The sequence below is a fragment of the Lissotriton vulgaris genome, chromosome 7 (genome assembly GCF_964263255.1).
Source record: "Lissotriton vulgaris chromosome 7, aLisVul1.2, whole genome shotgun sequence".
Classification (NCBI taxonomy): Eukaryota; Metazoa; Chordata; class Amphibia; order Caudata; family Salamandridae; genus Lissotriton; species Lissotriton vulgaris.
The window spans coordinates 329,076,351-329,096,500 of NC_141695.1; the positions used below are offsets into that span (position 1 = coordinate 329,076,351).

General features: G+C 47.6%; 1 protein-coding gene across 1 annotated transcript in view; it reads right to left on the reverse strand.

The window, feature by feature from the left end:
- LOC147701495 (transient receptor potential cation channel subfamily M member 4-like) overlaps window positions 1–20,150 on the reverse strand; it is a 1,534,183-nt gene that overhangs the window by 414,447 nt on the left and 1,099,586 nt on the right. Inside the window, exon 18 of the mRNA XM_086929348.1 lies at window positions 15,326–15,458. Coding sequence (XP_086785474.1) covers window positions 15,326–15,458 — 133 coding nt within the window. The remainder of the gene's footprint in view (window positions 1–15,325; window positions 15,459–20,150) is intronic.

Here is a 20,150-nt window from a genome sequence, read left to right on the forward strand (position 1 = left end):
GGAGAAGGAGCGGCCTCCCGGTCTGGTCTTTCTGGTGTGGGGGACCACAGCGTAGGAGAGCTGGGCTGGACGTAGGGTCCATTGGGGTGTGTGGAATTTGAGTTGGCTGTTCATGTATGCTGGTCCAGTGTTGTGGAGGGCCTTGTGTGCGTGGGTGAGCATCTTTAAGGTGATTCTAGCCTCAATGGGGAACCAGTGGAGTGTGCGAAGGTGCTGGGAGATGTGGCAGGGTCTTGGCAGGATGGAGACCAGTCTTGCGGCAGCGTTCTGGATGTTCTGTAGCTTGGGGGTGAGGTTTTTGTTTATTCCGGTGTAGAGTGCATTGCCCTAGTCAAGTCTGCTGGTGACCAAGGCGTTAGTGACGGTATTTCTGTGTTCGAGGGGGATCCATTTGAAGGTCTTATGTAGGAGGCAGAGGGTATGGAAGCAGGAGGACGAGACGGAGTTGATCTGGTGGTCCATTTTGAGCTCGGAGTCCAGGATGATTCCCAGGTTGTGTGCGAGGTTCATGGGGGTGGGCGGGCTTCCGAGGGCGGGGGGCCACCAGGTGTCTTTCCAGGCATAGGGGTTTGGGCCCATGATGAGTACTTCTATTTTGTTGGTGTTTAGTTGTAGCCCGCTGTTTTTGTCCATTTGGCAATGTCTTCCATGCCTTCTCAAAAGTTGTGTCTGGCGGTGTTGGGTTTGTTGGCTAGGGAGAGGATGAGTTGGGTGTCGTCTGTGTATGACACAATGTTGAGTCCGTAGGTTCTGACAATGGGGGCGAGCGGAGCCATGTAGACGTTGAAGAGCGTAGGGCTGAGGGAGGACCCCTAGGGGACTCCGCAGGTGGTTGGTGTAGGGTCTGAGAGGAAAGGGGGGAGTCTGACCCGCTGTGTTCTGCCAGAGAGGAAGGAGCAGATCCAGTTGAGGGCCTTGTCCTGGAACCCTATGTCATGGAGTCTGCGTATTAGGGTGCGGTGAGAGACTGTGTCGAACACCGCTGAGAGGTCGAGGAGGATGAAGGCTACTGTTTCTCCTTTGGCCGGTAGGGTGTGGATGTCATCTGTTGCGGTGAGGAGGGCAGTTTCAGTACTGAAGCCGGATTGGGTCTTGGATGTTGTGTTCTTCGATGAATGTGGCGAGTTGGCTGTTGATGGCTTTCTCGATGACTTTCGCTGGGAATGGGAGCAGGGAGATGGGTCTGTAGTTTTTGAGGTCGGTGGGGTCCGCCAAGGGTTTCTCCAGGAGAGGGTTGACCTCGGCGTGTTTCCAGTCATTGGGGCACGAGGCGGTCACCAGGGAGCAGTTGAAGGTGTGGCGGAGCATGGGTGCGATGGTGTCGTCGGCTCTGTTGAAGATATGGTGGGGGCAGGGGTCCGTGGGGGCCCCATAGTGGATTGACATCATTGTCTTCAGTGTGTCTTCGGTGGTGAGGGCTGTCCAGTTGTCAATCGCTGGCTTCAGGGTGTCGGGTGTGGTTGTCGTAGATGCTCTTGATTTTGTGGTGGAAAAGAATCCTGAGTTTGTCGCAGAGGTCTTATGAGTGAGTGATGTCAATAGACTCGCTGGTAGGTTGTGCGAACTCCTTGATGATGTTGAAGAGTTCTTTTCTGTTGTGTGCGTTTGTGGAGATTCTGTCTTCAATCGCTTTTTTCCTCGTTTTTCTGATGAGTTGGTGGTGGGTGTTGATGTCGGCTTTGAAGTTGTTGCGGGCTTCTGTGGATTTAGTGTTCCTCTGGGCCTTTTCAAGGCGGCGGCAAGTGCGTCTGGACTCTGGCAGTTCAGTGGTAAACCATCTGGCTTTCTTGGCCTGGATGTTGTTGTTTTTCTTGAGGGGGGCTATGGTGTTGGTGCTGTCGGAGATCCATCTGTGCAGGGTTCGGGCAGCAGTGTTGGGGTCGCCGTTTTCCGCGATGGTTGGGGTGGAGTTGCTGAGTGAGGAGGTAAGCTGTTCGTCTGTGATTCTGGTCCAGTTTCTTCGTGAGAGCAGGTGCTGGTGTCTGTGGATGGTGGGTCTTCTGAAGGTGAAGTGGACTCATCGATGGTCAGTCCATGGGAGTACGGTAGTGTGGCTGAAGGGGATTGAGTTTCCTGTTGTGAAGAGGGGGTCGAGGGTGTGTCCTGCTGAGTTTGTGGGTTCGGTCATGATCTGTCGGAGTCCAATGTTGTGGAGGTTGCCCAGGAGGGATGTGGTGTTGAGGTCCAGTTGGTTGTTGAGGTGGGAATTGAGGTTTCCCAACAGGGTGCAGTTGGTGGATGTGATGGCATGCAGGGAGATGATGTCTGTGATGGAGTTGGTGAAAGGTTCACAGGGTCCAGGGGGTCGGTAGATGAGGGTTATTCTGAGGGTGGTGGTAGGGCTGGCCAGTATCTTGAAGTGAAGGTGTTCCATCAGGTCTGTGGGCTCATCGGGAAGTGTGCTCAGGCGGAGGGTGGATTTGTGGACAATGGTGATTCCTCCTCCCGGGCGGGTGGGGCAGTCCTTCCTGGAGATCTTCTATCCTTGGGGAATGGCGATGGCTATGTCCGGTCCTGAGGTGGTGTTGGTCCATGTTTCGGTGAACAATGCTATGTCCGGGGTGGTGCTGTCGAGGAGGTCCCTGATTTCGGTGGCGTGTTTGTGGAGGCATCGGACGTTGAAGAGGATGCATTGCAGGGTCTTCGGTTTGGTTGTGTTCTTGTGGGCGGGTTGTGCTGGGTCCGTGTTCTTGGTGGTATTGTAGGTGTGCCGGCAGCGGTGACAGCTGAAGGGTCTGTGGATGTCGGCCGGTGATGCTAGCGACTTTGTGGAGTGCCGCTGGGTTGTAGTGTTGGCAGTGCGGAGGTCCAGGGTTCCTGGCGCTGTTTGCAGTCGGGTCGCGGATGGGCGCAGACGGGCTTGCCTTTGGCGCACCTTTGGGGTGCCAGCAGCGCCGCCGCAGTGTGCCATTAAGAAGGGCTCGGGGAGGGCTGGACAGCTGGGAGGTGGGAGCGGGGAGGAGAACTGGAATGGGCCGGTCGTGCAGGGCTGGAGGGACCGCGGGGCCAGCAGCGGTGGGGGAACAACTGGCGTAAATGGGCTTAGAGGAAAAAATGGAATAGGGCAGAAAAAGTGCAAGAAGAGTGGAGGAAAGACACAGAAGGGGAGTGAAAGGGGGAGATTGAAATGAAGGAAAAGCGAGTGAAAACAGAGGAAAGAAGGAGAGTGAAAAGGGGGAGATTGAAATGAGGGAAGAATGAGTGAAAACGGAGGAAAGATACAGAAGGAGGGTGAAAGGGGGAGATTGAAATGAGGGAAAAACGAGTGAAAACTGAGAGAAAAAGTGGAGCAAGAGAAAGGAGACAGAGGTCAACTGGACCACCAGGGATGAGGCCCAGGTAAAACCTGCGGGTGAAGGTCTCACTTAATGGTGGAGCTGCGAGGGAGTGAGAGCAATTTCACTGATAATGATTCAGGTGCCATTTGCGACCCCATTAGCAATGGGGTCGCAAATTGCACCTGCGGCATGAATACTAATGAGGTAGGCAATTTGCGAAGCCCATTAGGAGACACTGCTGTACATTCCTATTTGCGAGTCGCAAAACAGCGCAATTTGCAACTCACAAATCGGTAGGGTCGTACAATTGGCCCCTGGTTCTTATGTCATATATGCTTCTCAATGAAAAACAGAAAGGGAGGTCTCCTCACAAATCCAATGTGGGGACGAGGAATAAGGGGAAAACAAGAAATCAGAACAGTCCCTACCTTTAATTAAAGAAGAGGATAATACTATCCATAGTATGCCACCATTATATGCTTCTCATACACCAAAGAATCATTTTTTAACCGTTTTAAACAAAAGCATACATTTTTGATATTCCTTTTGTGAATGCCCAAGTGCAAGCATCAAACCTGTTGGCTTTGCTAATCCTTGTTTATGAAAGCATAGACTGCCTCAAAGTGACAGGGGCTGCTTCCATAACTAAATCTTGGCATTCAGTCACTGACATCGGAGTGAAGTTCCCTGGAACACTTGCGCTCTATCAAGTAATAGCTCAAGGTGGAAGTGGTCTGTGGGACAGAGTCTACTTTGCAAATGGAATACCATTCCAGTTAGGAAATCAGTGTCAAATCAATGGTTTTCAACCAATTGTATGGGTGCAAACCACTGATACATTCCTTTGTGTTTCAGTAGGAGCAGGTGGAGCCCCTTCCACGTTACTCCTCCTATCAAATCATATTTAGAAGGAAAAGGCAATATGCAAATTTAAATCAATTTGCAACTCAAAATTCGTTCTTTCTACATTGAGACTTGTCTTTTTGAGGTTGCCAGGTGTATAATTTTGTGAATCACAGGATTTGCAACAAGAAAAAGGCTTAGTACCACGAGCCCCTGAGCACTCTTTAGTTCAAGTTCAAGTTCAGAAATTTATATAGCGCACTTCTCACCCAGAGGGTCTCAAGGCGCTTGGGGAAGGGGGTGCATTACTTATCGAATATCCAAGTTTTTAGTTGCTTTCTGAAGGAGAGGTGGTTCTGAGTAAGGCAGAGGTGGGTGGGGAGAGAATTCCAGGTCTTGGCCGCTAAGTAGGAGAAGGATCTTCCCCCCATGGTGGATCTGTGGATGCGCGGAATTGCAGCGAGGGCTTGATTGGATGATCGTAGTTGGCGGGTGGGGGTGTAGAAGGACAGTCTCCTGTTGAGGCATTCGGGTCCTAGGTCATAGAGGGCTTTGTGTGCGTGGGTGAGGAGACGGAACGTTATTCTCTTGTTGACGGGGAGCCAGTGGAGATCTTTCAGGTGACCGGAAATGTGAGTTTGACGAGGGATGTCTAATATGAGTCTGGCAGATGCGTTTTGGATGCGTTGAAGTTTTTTCTGTAGTTTGGCTGTGGTTCCGGTGTAAAGGGTGTTTCCGTAATCCAGTCGGCTGGTGACCAGTGCGTGGGTGACCGTCTTTCTTGTTTCAGTGGGGATCCAACGAAAGACTTTTTTGAGCATGCGTAGGATGTTTAAGCAGGATGATGAGACGGCACTGGCTTGTCTGGTCATCGAGAGGGAGGAGTCCAGGATGAAGCCCAGGTTACGTGCGTGATCCATTGGTGTGGGTTCGGTTCCCAGGGCTGGTGGCCACCAAGAGTCGTCCCAGGCCGAGGGGGATGAGCCTAAGATGAGGACTTCCGTTTTGTCCGAGTTCAGTTTTAAAAGGCTGTTCTTCATACACTCGGCTACTTCTTTCATTCCTTCGTGTAGGTTGGTTTTGGCGGTGTTCGGGCCTTTGGTGAGGGAGAGGATCAGCTGGGTGTCGTCTGCGTAGGAGATGATGTTGAGGTTGTGTTGTCGCGCGATGGAAGCGAGGGGACTCATGTATACGTTGAAGAGGGTGGGACTGAGTGATGATCCTTGTGGTACGCCGCAGATGACTTCGGTGGCCTCTGATTTGAAGGGGGGGAGGTGGACTCGCTGGGTTCTTCCGGCAAGGAACGATATTATCCATTCCAATGCTTTTCCTTGTATTTCGACGTTGCTGAGTCGTTGTATGAGGGTGCTATGACAGACTGTGTCGAAGGCTGCGGGGAGGTCAAGTAAGATGAGGGCAACTGTTTCTCCGTTGTCCAGTAGTGTTTGAATGTCGTCTGTTGCTGCGATGAGGGCGGTTTCGGTGCTGTGTTTGACTCGGAAGCCGGATTGTGAAGGGTCGAGGGATTTGTTGGATTCGAGGAAGGCGGCGAGCTGACTATTGACGGCTTTCTCGATGACTTTGGCGGGGAATGGGAAGAGCGAGATGGGGCGGTAGTTCTTAAGTTCGGTGGGGTCTGCTGTGGGTTTCTTCAGAAGGGCGCTGAGTTCGGCATGTTTCCAGATTTCCGGGAAGGTAGCGGCGTTGAAGGAACAGTTAATGACATCGCAGAGATGGGGTGCGATGATGGAGCCTGCTTTGTTGAAAATGTGGTGGGGACATGGGTCGGTTGGCGATCCTGAGTGGATGGAGTTCATCAGGCGGATGGTGTCTTCAGTGGTGATTGGGTTCCAGGTGCAAAGGTTGTTAGAGGGCGGTGTTGGAGCGGAAATGGGTGGAGTGGACATGTCTTCGGACTGGTTATCAAAGCTGTTATGTATTTCGGCGATTTTGTTGTGGAAGAATGAGGATAGAGAGTCGCAGAGATCTTGGGAGGGAGAAATGTCTTTGGTGCCGGCAGTGGGGTTAGTAAATTCTTTGACTATGTTGAATAGTTCCTTACTGTTTTGGGCATTGTTGTCAATTCGATCCTTGAATGCTGATTTCTTGGTGGATCGGATTAGTTGGTGGTGTTTGCGGGTGGCGTTCTTGAAGGTGGCTAGGTTATCAGTGGTTGGGTTTTTTCTCCAGGTTTTCTCGAGAGTACGACAGAACATCTTGGATTTCTTAAGGTCATCGTTGAACCAGGGGGCTTTTTTGCTACCTTGCTTGATTAGATGGTTTTTCAAGGGTGCAAGTTCGTCGGCGCTATGGGTGATCCATTGGGTGAGGTTAGTGGCTGCTTGGTTTGGGTCCGATGATTTGGTGGGGGGGTTTTGGTGAAGCGATATGAAGAGTTGTTCGGTGGTGATTTTGTTCCAATTTCTTCGAGGAATAGGTTGTGGGGGGTTGTGGGTTGTGGACTTTTTGTAGTTGAAGTGAACGCAGCTGTGGTCCGTCCAATAGAGAGCTGTGGTGTGATCGAAGGAGATGTGCTTGCTGGAGGTGAAGATAGGGTCGAGCGTGTGTCCGGCGAAGTGGGTGGGGGTGTCTACAAGTTGTTTGAGTCCTAGATTGGCCAGGTTATCCAGAAGGGTGGTGGTGGTGTTGTCGTTTTTCTTTTCCAGGTGGAAGTTGAGGTCTCCCAGTAGAATGTAGTTCTCGGAGGGGAGGGCATGTGGGCTGATGAAGTCAGCGATGTCTTCGCTGAATTGTGTGCGGGGTCCTGGTGGTCTGTAGATGAGGGTGCCTCTGAGTGTGGTTTTGTGGTCGGTGTGAATCTGGAAGTGAAGGTGTTCGGCGGAAGCGAGGTTATCATCGGAACTGGTCGGGATGCGGATGGCGTTCTTAAGGACGATGGCGATGCCTCCTCCTGTTTGGTTGGTGCGATCTTTTCGGATGATCTTGTAGGCTTCTGGGATGGCTATGGCGATGTCGGGCGCTGATGAGGCGTTCATCCATGTTTCTGTGAGTAAGGCGACGTCCGGCGATGTAGTGTCGAGTAGGTTCCAAAGTTCAATGGAGTGTCTGTGGACTGAGCGGGTGTTGAGCAGGATGCACTTTAGGTGGTTAGTGTCGGAGCTCTGTTTGGAGTTTGTGGATTTGGTGTGGGTCCTGATGCAGTCGAACTTGCAGGAGTGGCAGGCGAAGGGTCCATGGGTGTGACCTGGGGTGGATTGGTAGCAGTTTGGGAGTCGGCCGGGGTTAAGGGCTGAGAGGGTTGCGGCATCATAAGTAATGCGGGTGGAATGGGAATTGCGGGGGCCAGGGTGTATGGCGCCGGGCGCGGTCCAGGCACGGACGGGCGTAGACGGGCTTACCTTTGGCGCACCTTCAGCGCGCATGGGGCGCGCTCGCTGCGTGTGAACGCTGCGCGAAAAGGCATTTGTCATATGTGGAAAGTGGAGGGGGGAGGGGCGAGGGAGGAGCAGCTGGGAGGCGGTAGCGGGGTGGAGAGCCGGGCAGGGTGGCACAACAACAAACAACAAAATGGCTGCAGGCCAAAAGCGAAACTGGATTGGGACACAACCTTAAATAAACGCTATGCACAAATCAAAATCCAACCTTAAATTAACGCTATGCACAACTGGAATTGTTCAGCCAAAGGCAAGCACAATACAATGCTACTGAATGTGCGCTACGATAAATATTTAAAGAGAACAGCAGACAGGCACTAATGAGCGTTTTGCAAATATAGCGCTACGATAAATGAATTTATAGCAAACAGGCAACAATGGGAGTAGGAGCAATGCGACTATGGCAATCTTGCAGTTTAAAGCGCTACAATACCACAACAGTGCGGGGAGCTGCGTGGGGAGCGACCGCTTCAGAAGGCTTCAGGACAGTGGTAAGCCCCCAGGGTGACAGTAAAGGAATTTACAAGACACAATTTTTGCTATATTTTAATGTATAAAGAAATGTTTTTTGTATTGTATGAATAAATGTGATAATTTGTTTTTAAAAAACTCAATATGGTATGAACAGAAAATAAAAAATCTTTGAATAAAATTTTGAAGAAAAACCTCCCTGTTGGTGTAGACGTTCTCATCAGTTTAATTTAATGTATTGTTTTTTAAAGGACTATAGAATTAGAGAATCTTGGGAATATTTGTAAATTTGTCAATCTCCATGCAACCTTGCATACAACATATGGCTCACCCTTCATTTTAGGCCTAAACCCCTTAGAGACTTAAGTCCTTCTGAAAGGACATGAAAAGGGAAACCACATTTTTGTTCTAGAGTACCTAACCCCTCCCTTTTCATACAAAGGGTTTCTTCTTAAATTATTTACTCCAAATCAAAATACAACCTTAAATTAACGCTATGCACAACTGGAATTGTTCAGCCAAAGGCAAGCACAATACAATGCTACTGAATGTGCGCTACGATAAATATTTAAAGAGAACAGCAGACAGGCACTAATGAGCGTTTTGCAAATATAGCGCTACGATAAATGAATTTATAGCAAACAGGCAACAATGGGAGTAGGAGCAATGCGACTATGGCAATCTTGCAGTTTAAAGCGCTACGATACCACAACAGTGCGGGGAGCTGCGTGGGGAGCGACCGCTTCAGAAGGCTTCAGGACAGTGGTAAGCCCCCAGGGTGACAGTAAAGGAATTTACTGATGGGAAACCTCAGGATGTAGAGGCTGCTGAAAACGAAGAATTAGTCTGTAAGCCACTCAGCAAAGCATTAGAACATTGTCCCTTGACTACGGAAACCTTTGTACAACTTGGCCTCCATATCTTTTAATTGTGAACAATGTAGGGTTGTTTTAATTCCAGTGGCGGTTGGTGACCCACAAAAATGGTGCGTCGACCTAAATAAAATGTAAAAACATACAAATAAATATTTACATTTAAAAATGAAAAAACTGTTTCACTAACCTTCTTAGCATGCATCACCTCCTCAGTGTTCTTTGGCTCCAGACTCCTCGAGCGCGAGGTCTCACAGCTCCTTATCCAATCCAGAAACTGCTTTCATGCTGCTTGAGAAAAGCATCTAGATTGGTTGTAGCAGGCTGCCTCAGTGCTCCGAAGATCACTTAAGGCCCGTGCCTGCTCCCTAACCGAGCTATCCAAGACAGCTGGGTTGAAGAGTTTGAAATGAGCATGTCGGTTTGGCCATAGCAAGGTACCCGGTAAGCCGACATGCACAATTCATACTGAAGGGGCCATTTGTTATTGCTGCCTATTAGCAGCAATGATGCACTGGCTCTGCCTGCCCTCTCTGTTTCACTGGGGGGCCTGGGGGGAGCAGAGCTCCTCTGCTCCCATGGAGGAACCACCGCTGTGTAATTCATTTAAGTGTTTAAATCGTTTTTCCTTTGTGCACGAGGTGTAGTGAGTTCTCCAATCTTCCTTAATTTGGGAAAGATTTCTTCCCATTTCGCCTCACTCATTTCCTCTTTCAAATTCTTATACTGGTTTCTGCACTGTGGTGTAGCGGTCTAGCGGTGCGAGCCCCGGCAGTGACGCAGGGCGGATATCCTGCGGCGGCCATGTTTTCTGACTGGCGCGCGGATTACGAGAGCGTCAGAAGCCCCATCCGGCGCTCCCGATAAAATATAGTTAATTAAGCAAATTAACGGAATAAACACCCTTAATCCCCTGGAGAGTGTCCTGGCATGATTTCTAGGCCGTGTGTATAGTAGCAACATTACAATGGCGACGAGGTGACGGGATGGATCCTACGGCCCGAACCCACAAGAGCAGCACCAGCCATGCACCTACTGTGGCACTCAGGAGCATGGCAGAGATAGGCGGCGATAGAAGGCAATACTGACAACCCCTCAACAATTACCAAAGAGCAGCAGCCTGCGACAGGCGGGTTACAGGCACCGGAGGGACACGTGGGCACTGAACCACCCTCGGGACGGCTGCGCTGGAGCCCCAAAGCGGAAGCCAAGCGCAGGAGGGAGATCAGACTCAACCAGGGGAAACAGAGCCAGGCGAGGCGTTACCAGGCACGTCCACCCCAGAAGAGAGCGACGGGGAAGAGGTCAGTAGCGCCAGAGGCCCTACCATGTGTGCCCAAACCTCAGCGTTAACGAACCCTGTGCCGTTCTTATCAAAGATGGGCGAACCGGAGATGCCCTGGGAGGACTGGAAGCAATACTTCCTAAATTACCTCTTGGCATTGGAGGAGGTAGGCTAAAACGAGTATACGGAAGCACGGCGCAAGAAGATATTGCTGCACAACTTAGGTCCAGTGGGCCAGAGAGTATATATGAACTTAGTCAAACCAGAGAGACCAGCCACCGACACGCACGTGTTTCAGCACGCGTTGGAAGATCTGGATGCCCATTACAGACCAGTAGTCTGCACAGCCATCGACAGGTACAATTTCTTTCAAAGAAAACAGACCAGAGGGGAAACAGTGGACGAATACGTGGCGGCGTTGCAGAAGTTAGCACTCACATGCAAGTTCGGAGTTCTGCAAGAAGAGTTGATCCGCGCCCAAATAATCATGCACACAGTCATCACGTCTATCCAAGAAAAACTGTGGGTAAATGGTGACGCACCCCTGAAGGTGGTAGTGGCGTTGGTGAAGACAGCGGAGATGTCCAAAAGGTGTGCTGAAGCGGCGAAGCAAGAAAACACGCAAAATGCAGCCGTATGTAGAGTAGCAGACAAAAGAGGTTCAGAGGCGAAGCACCAATCAGGACACCAAGGATCACGCACGTACAAAAGACAGAACCAAAAAGTATTCAAGACTCAAGGACAAAGGAATTGGAGCAAGAACTCGTGCTACAGGTGTGGGAGCACCAAGCACGCGGCAACTGACAAAGGATGCCCAGCATTTGGAGCAAAGTGCTCATTCTGCGGTCTCGTGGGGTACTTCGAGAAAGTGTGCAGAAGGAAACTATCAAGGAACGAAGTCAAGTACGTAGCACAAGAGCCGAACCAGGAGAACGAAGTCACGAACGATAGCGAAGACAGCGAGATTCTGGTGATAGAAGATCAGATATTAGGGATTGAAAGCGCCATGGACAAAAAACCAAAATGCGAGGTGGAAATAGGTGGAGTGCAGACGACTATGATTGCCGATTCAGGATCACGCTATACGATCATCCAGAGGAGCATATGGGAGAGAGAGTTTGCACCCAGAGTCAGACGTCAACTCCTACCGTCAGACATTCACCATGTAACGTACACCGGGGAACCCATCCCCATGGTGGGGTATTGTCCATTAACATTTACCTTCAAGGGCAGATCGACAGGAGGAAAGTTGTATGTCGCTGGGAAGGGGCCATCCTTGTTGGGATGGAAAGACCAAGGAGCCCTCGGGATGAAGTTAAATCCAGGGGGACGCACGCAAGTACTTGCAACGGAGGACGCCGGAATATACGAAGCAAAGAGTTGGAAAGAGGAATTCCCAGAAGTATTCAAAAGCACCATAGGTCGCCTAACAAAGTTCTCACACAAGATTTGTCTGAAGGAGGGAGCTACGCCCAAAAGTCACAAAGTGCGCAACATTCCATTCAGGATCAGGACAGCCGTGCAAGAAGAACTGCAGAGGTTGGAGGAGAACGGAGTGATAGAAGCAATAGACAGCGCGGAGTGGTTGCGCCGTTGGTGGTGGCGCAGAAGCCGAACGGGACGGTGAAATTATGTGTGGACCTCCGTGAACTCAATAAATGCATACTGGTGGACAATTCCCCATCCCCAAAATAAAATAAATGCTGGGACGCTCTCGGGCAGCCATACGCTTTACAAATTAAATTTTATTTCATTTCATTTCATTTCATTTCAAAGACCAAGGGAGTGGAATGGTTCTCCACGATTGACCTCACTTTGGCCTACCACCAGATCGAGCTACACCGGTCCTGCAACCACTTGACGTCGTTCATCACGCCCTTCGGGTGTTACAAATTCTTGAGAATGCCGTTCGGTTTGGCCTCCACAGCGGCAGTGTTCCAAAAATTGATGTATCGACGTTTCCACAAAATGGATGGCATCCAATATTTTCAGGACGACATCTTGGTAATGGGAACATCGCGAGAGGACCATGATAAAAAGCTAAGAGATGGACTGACCACGCTGAAGCAAAATGGGCTCACTGCCCAGTGGGAGAAATGTAAATTCGGTGTGAACAAAGTCACATACTTAGGGCACGAGATAAGCAATCGAGGCATTGAACCCAAGGCGGCGAATGTAAGTGCCATCAAGGACGCCCCCACTCCAGAAAGTAAAGAAGACATCAGAACCTTCCTAGGAATGGCAGAGTTCTACTGAAAGTTTGTCCCACACTTTGCGTCTAAAACCCACCACATGCAACAGATACTAAAGGACAAGTCTGCGTTCCGATGGGCTGAGGAGGAACAGAAAGAGTTCGAGGAGATGAAACAGAGCATCTGTGAAGCGGTGCCCATACACGGGTTCGACCAAGGGGCGCTCAAGATACTGACCACAGATGCCAGTGACCGTGGATTGTGTGCCGTGCTCACGCAACAATCTAAAGAAGGCTCTACCACAACGGTTAGTTTCGCATCGAGAGCGTTGGCCCCCAATGAACAAAAGTTCAGCGTCATCGAGAAGGAAATGCTGGCGGCCGTGTGGGCAATGGAGAGATTCCGGCAATTCTTGTGGGGAGGAAGATCCACGTTACGCACCGACCACAAACCGCTGATAAAAGTGCTTACGTCGAGCGGCCACGAGCGCGCAACCCCAAGGATTGCGAAGATGACATTGAGGCTACTTGACTATGTATATGACATGGAATACCTGCCTGGACACAAGAACAAAGTGGCGGACTTCTTGAGTCGTGCAGCGGCTAAGGAAAACGCAGAGGAGCAAGACAGGAATGAATGGGAAGATTTCGTAGTAGCAACAACAGCAGACCCGGAGAAAGCCATAAGCATCCAGGAGTGGGAAGCAGAGTATATCAAAGACGACAAGCTCAACGCCGTGAAATCCTATGTGGCTACAGGGTGGCCAGACAAGAGGATGTTGGACGAGGAACTAAGGCAGTATTGGGAAGTTCGGGAAGAATTATCGATTGGGGACAACCCATGTCTCCTTTTTAGAGGCGAGAAAGTGATACTACCAAACTCCCTGATGGAACAACTCTTGAGCATAGGACACGAAGGGCACCAAGGCATTGTCAAAACAAAGTGGAGGTTGAAGGAAGACTATCGGTGGCCGGGGATGGACAAGCACATTGAAAGATAAGTCAGGACATGCGAACATTGCAGCAATGCTGACAAAACACAGAGACTACTACGCCCTCCCCTTGGCTTGCATGAATACCCCGAGAATCCGTGGGAGGAGATAGTGATTGACATCCTAGGGCCGGTCCTGGACTTACAAGGCACGCAGAAATACATCACGGTGCTAGTAGACCGATACTCGAAATGGCCCGAAGTAGACATAACGGAAGACACCGAAACAGAGACGGTGCTAGCGTTCCTAACGGACATTTTCATAAGGGAAGGAATACCCGAAGGAATACTAAGCGATAATGGACCCTAATTCTCGTCAACCAAATGGGCCATGTTCATGGAACGAAATGGCATTGTGGTCAGACACACTCCTGTTTATCACCCGGCATGTAATGGACTGGCGGAGAGGTTTAATCGGGTGATCATGGGCTCCATCCAAGCAGCCATCAGTCAAGGGAAGGACTGGGAGAAGGAGCTGAAACGATTGATATGGGCATACCGCATAACACAGACAGCCACGGGATACAGCCCGTTCAGAATACTGAGAGGGCGTGAGCCGTTCACTAAGGACAATGTCACTGGTCACGGGCAGTAGTCCGTAAGAACCTAGAGAAAGCCCAGAAAATATATACCGAACATTACAATAAAAGACGTAACACCCAAGAAACCAGCCTGGAAAAGGGAGAATGGGTGAGAGTAAAGCAACCTATCCAGAGGAAGAAGGGGTACAGCAAATTCACCCCTCCACTCCAAGTCGTGGAACCATACTCCAGATCTGCATTACTCAGCGATGGCAGAGTATGGTCACAAGACCGTATGGCGAAATGTAATCGTGTAGCGAACTGGGACGTTGAGCAGGAGAGAGAGAGAGGTACGCCACGGACAGAAGGAGCAACCAGGAGCCCGACGGCAAGCAAGGAGATAACCACCCAAAGGGAATCACAGCGGATGAGAGAGAGAGAAGAGGTGCAAGGAACCCGGATACAGGAGAGACTGGAGAAAGAAGAAGAACGAGAGGAAAGTGGCGAAAGTAGTGAAGCTGGGCCTAGTCCTGGAACATCGAGACTGTCACCCACTAATACCCAGCAAGACTTGCAGACTCGGAGGGGTAGAAAGATCATGCTACCCAGTAGGTTTGAGGCGTTCAACATGGAGAGCAAGTAAGACTGTTTTGTGTTGTAAAGTGTAAAGGGGGGAGATGTGGTGTAGCGGTCTAGCGGTGCGAGCCCCAGCAGTGACGCAGGGCGGATATCCCGCGGCGGCCATGTTTTCTGATTGGCGAGCAGATTACGAGAGCGTCGGAAGCCCGATCCGGCGCTCCCGATAAAATATAGTTAATTAAGCAAATTAACGGAATAAACACCCTTAATCCCCTGGAGAGTGTCCTGGCATGATTTCTAGGCCGTGTGTATAGTAGCAACGTTACATGCACTTTTGGGTCATTCATTTACTTGATTTCTAGGGCTGTATTACCACAGCTCCCATCCACTTAAAATAATTTCCCATTTCTAATGGTAATAATTCCTTTTATTGAGTCAAAAACAAATTGCTAAAAAATCTGCCATAAATGAATTTGTTTTTGAAGTTTTTCCTTTTGAAAATCACTACAAACAGAAATTTAGCAAGTGTATAAAAAGCAAGGATGAATTTTTGGGAGTCTAATGCACGAAATAGGCCTGCTCTAAACTGCTGATGTTGAGAAGAAAAGAAAAAAATGAAGGGAAAAATCAAAGTTTTCAAATAAGGCCAGATTCCTAATGGTCACAAATATTAAAAACTGGTTAATTGAGTGCAGCGCGTCATTGTACGGGAGCTGAATGGCGATTTTCCACAAAAGAAATGTTGGGAAATGTGGCCAAATTCACAATCACTTCGGGAGTAAAAATGCAACAGAATAGCCCTGGAATAATATATAATTCAGACAGATTCATACACTCACTGATCCACATTTATTTGTGAACACTTAGGTACACAATAATTTCATATATTTCATCCTCACCATTTTCTGCACGATGATGATCTTGGGTCCCAGCTGCTTGTTGACGGTGAAGATGTGAATTAATCTTAGCGTGAAGACCATGAAATCCAGGCAGAGGATGGTTCGGCCATCTTCATAGGATGATTCAAACATTCTACACATGGAATGAAAAAAAGGGATCTGAGTACCTAACTCTAGGACAGTGTTAAGAGGCGAGAAGCAAGCCAAGGGATTTGAGGGAAATCACCAGGAAAAGGACACAGGAAGGAAGCATGACAGAAACAATAGCTGGAAGATATGGGGATTAAAAAAGAAATAATATATATATATATATTAACTATCTATCCTTATGTATGTATGTATGTATGTATATATGTATGTGTATATATATATATATATATATATATATATATATATATATATATATATATATATATATAATCAGCACAAATCTTCAAACCTCCACTGCACAGCGGCGAGAGAAGAGACAGACCCCACGCTTTCCAGGCAAGATGTTTTATTTAGTTCTTGTGCCTTCCAAAATGCAACGTTTCGACTACTGACGTAGTCTTGTTCACACACCACATTGCACAAAGTGGAAACTTTTTTTATATCATTTGCAGTGAAGACACACCCATCCGGGTCCCACCTCCAAACGTGAGTCACATGGTAAAACATTTAAAACAACAAAGCCTTAATTAAAGGCACAGTGCAATGTAGCGCCATGTTGGTATAACAATGTTGCAATACAAAGTAAAGACATTAGTGTTGGTCTATTAACATATTTACATGGGTCACTTTGTACATATAATAAAATATACAGTGGCATTTTGACTGGATATTTAAAATAACCGCATGAATGCGTAAATATTTCATTATGAAAATTGACTGGGAAACATGATCTGCATAAATGCTTGTTATTAATCGCATTAGTTGCAGTATTTGTTTCGTGCAGGTTGTTTATATAAACCGTATCATTTTATCTACGGATTCAGGAATAACCGCATGAATGCGAAAAAAACCATTATTCTAGGATTAACCAGAAAATAATAATGTGCACGAATGCAGTGTGAAATACATGCAACTACATAAGAAAGTGTGTCATAGCAATATATAATGATTCATTTAAATCACAGCAGTGCACTATAGTTTGTTGTTATAACCATCACACATATTGACTTAAAACACCAAAACAGCACCTAGGTGTACTATACAATTATAAACAAAATATAATCCCAATTTCCTATATATGACAAAGTATATGTACATCTATACATTATTCATATGTCCAAAATCATGATTATATAGGAACTATTTACATCAAAAGGTTGTGTATCCTAAAAAATAAGAGTGCTTGAATGAATAACCAGTGTCAAAGAAATCACCAAAAAAGAAAAAAGGTTCCAAGTGTTTGTTTAAAAAAACTGTGCTGTCCAGAAGACTGAAACAACCAGACCTTTTAAGAGACAGGACTACAGGATACCTAAAAATAGGTGCTGTTGTACAGGATTTCATATATGTACACGCTATATACAATTCTATTTATTGTGCTCACGTTCTGTCCACTATGTACATCGTCATGCAGAGTATCTGTGCAAAATGTGCACTCCTACAGAAAGTTAGGCAAATCCTCCGTTGCATTCAACCCATTTGGTTGTTTGCTGTCGAGCTTGATGATATATTGGGTTTCCAACCGGCACAATAATTTTTCACGGTCACCTCCTCGTCTGAGGGGGGCCACGGCGTCAATGACATAATAGGTGAGACATGACAAATCCCTATTGTGCCTGCTGTTGAAATGACGCGCCACTGGATATGCCCCATCATGGTTGACTATGGCTCTAAGGTGCTGCAGTATCCTGACATGCACCTGTGCACCGGTGCTGCCCACATAACGTAGGCCGCACGTGCAAGTTAGGACATATACCGCAAACTCCGTACGGCAGTTGTAATTGCCTTGGATGGAGAAATCGGTATCAGTGAACGGAGTGCGATAGTGGGTGGTATTTTGTCCAAACTTGCATGCCCGACAGGAGGAACATTTGTGAAAGCCCTTTCTCCCAAACCACTGATCCATTCTAGGTAGTTCTGGGCTGGATCGTGATAATTTACTGCGCATGCTGAACGCGCGCCTAAATGTGATGATAGGCTTGTCGGGAGTTAAATCGCGTAACACTGCATCCGTTTTAAGGACTGCCCAATGTTTATTTACAATGGATTTGATTTTGCGGTGCTGTTGGCTATAGGTTGTTATAAGTCTGCTAGAATTTGAGGTTGTGTCACTCTCAAGGGGTTTGGGTAATAACAAAGAGTCTCTAGTTCTTTCACCGCTCTTCCTCAATGCAGTGGCAAGACAGGATTTACTATATCCTCTTGCCTCCAGTCTCGCAAGCATTGCAGACGCCCCTTCCTCAAATTTCGCCTGGGTGTTACATATTCGCTTAAGGCGTAGCAGTTCCCCCAACGGGATGCTCATGATGACATGTTTAGGGTGGCCACTGCTGGCATGAAGGATACTATTGCCAGCAGTGGACTTTCTGTGGAGGGCAATAATGATTTGGTCATTGATGATATTAATAGACACATCAAGGAATTCAGCAGTGCTTTCACTAATATTGGAAGTAAAAAATAAGTTGAAACGATTTTTGTTAAGAGCATTGACAAAAATCCGAGCACTGCTAATGTCACCCTCCCACACACAAAAAATGTCATCAATGAAACGCATCCAATATTTAACATGTTCAAATCCAGCAATGCCCGGAAGCTCCTGCTCCTCCCACAGCCCCACGTGCAAGCACGCGTAGCTGGGAGAGAAGCAGGAACCCATGGCTACACCCCGTATTTGCTTCCATATGTCCTTGCCAAACAAGAAAAAGTTATTGTTTAAACACCACAATACTAAATTACAAATCATTTTGTTGTGGCTGTAGTATGCACATGACTTACGTCCCAGGAAATGTTTAATGCCCTCAATTCCTGTGTGGTGTTCGATACATGTGTATAAAGATTCGATGTCCAGGGTTATTATGCACCAATTCTTTTGCCATGGTATGGCTTCCAATTTGGATAAAAAGTCACCGGTGTCCTTGATGTAACTAGGTAATCCCTGGACATGTTCTTGTAGATAAAAATCTATGTATCTAGAAACATTTTCCCCCATACTGTTGATTGCGGAGATGATGGGTCTCCCGGGGGTTGGATTTTGTCTCTTGTGCACCTTGGGAATTAAATACAAGTGCGGAATGACTGGATGTTCCTTCAGTAAGAATGCACATTCAGTGGAGGTAATTAGGCTATCTCTTTTGTAGCCTAACAACATTTTTTTGATGCTCTCCTTTGCCTGTTTGTATATATGTATATATATATATATATATATATATATATATATATATATATATATATATATATATATATATCCCCCATGGTCCACTCACAAGGGACTCTGGGACCTGTAGTTTTCCCAGATTCACGGGACACTACACAGGTGTGCTGCCTTGAAATCTCAGGGGGAGGTGCGGACTCGTTACACCGGGTTTAAGAGAGAGGCGGGACTTGCAACAGAGTGTTATTCCTGTGAAGGCTTTGGGCGCTGACGAAGGCATATCAACAAGCCAGAAATGCATCCGCCACTTTCGACAATAAAGCCTCCGAATATATCCCCTTGGGTCTCTGGTCTCTTTTCTTGGAAGGAGTCTTCTCTGCACATATTTACGCGTCAGCCTGAGACGCCATCACAGAGTTCCCCGCCTTTCCTTGGGTTCGGACATCACAGGCTCGTACTGTTTTCAGCCCTTAACTGTTTCACCAGAGTGATTTGGATGGTCCTGTTCCCGCCTCGGAGCGCAGGAGGAAAACCGGCAGTAGCTAGGTTAATCTAACCTCGTCTTTGGGCTGCAGTCGCAGTATTCGCCGCAGTATTCGCCGCCCCTGCTCAATGGACACCTGCAATCTGGGGCTGGGCGTACGAAGCGGAGCTGAGGAGGCTCTGTTGTGGAAAAACAAGCTGGAACAAAAAACGGAGCATGACATTTTGTTTTGTTTGATGGACTCACCCTGCTTTGTTCCCGCATCCACGCACAGAACTGTACTTCTAGTTCATACCCCCAGCACTAACCCCCATGGTCCACTCACAAGGGGACTCTGGGACCTGTAGTTTTCCCAGATGCACGGGACACTACACAGGTGTGCTGCCTTGAAATCTCAAGGGGAGGTGCGGACTCGTTACACCGGGTTTAAGAGAGAGGCGGGACTTGCAACAGAGTGTTATTCCTGTGAAGGCTTTGGGCGCTGACGAAGGCATATCAACAAGCCAGAAATGCATCCGCCACTTTCGACAATAAAGCCTCCGAATATATCCCCTTGGGTCTCTGGACTCTTTTCTTGGAAGGAGTCTTCTCTGTATATATATATATATATATATATATATATATATATATATATATATATATATATATATATATATATATATATATATATATATATATATATATATATATATATATATATATATATATATATATATATATATATATATATATATATATATATATATATATATATATATATATATTATGGCTCCAAACACCTTTCGTGGAGCACTCGATGGGAAAGGGAGCCAAGGGAGATGATTCTCCGCTTGGCAGGCTCGGACACAGCGCTTATGGACATTTGTGACAGCAATACGGACTCTTTTGTGCATCAGCTTTCTGCACTGCCATACCTACCTGCAACAACATGTCTGGGTCGTGTGTGGTGAATTATCATTGTGATTGCACAGATATTCCACAGCGGCCAATGATGAATTATGGGACATGGAGTATGGTAGCTATCAGTGATGTGATTTTAC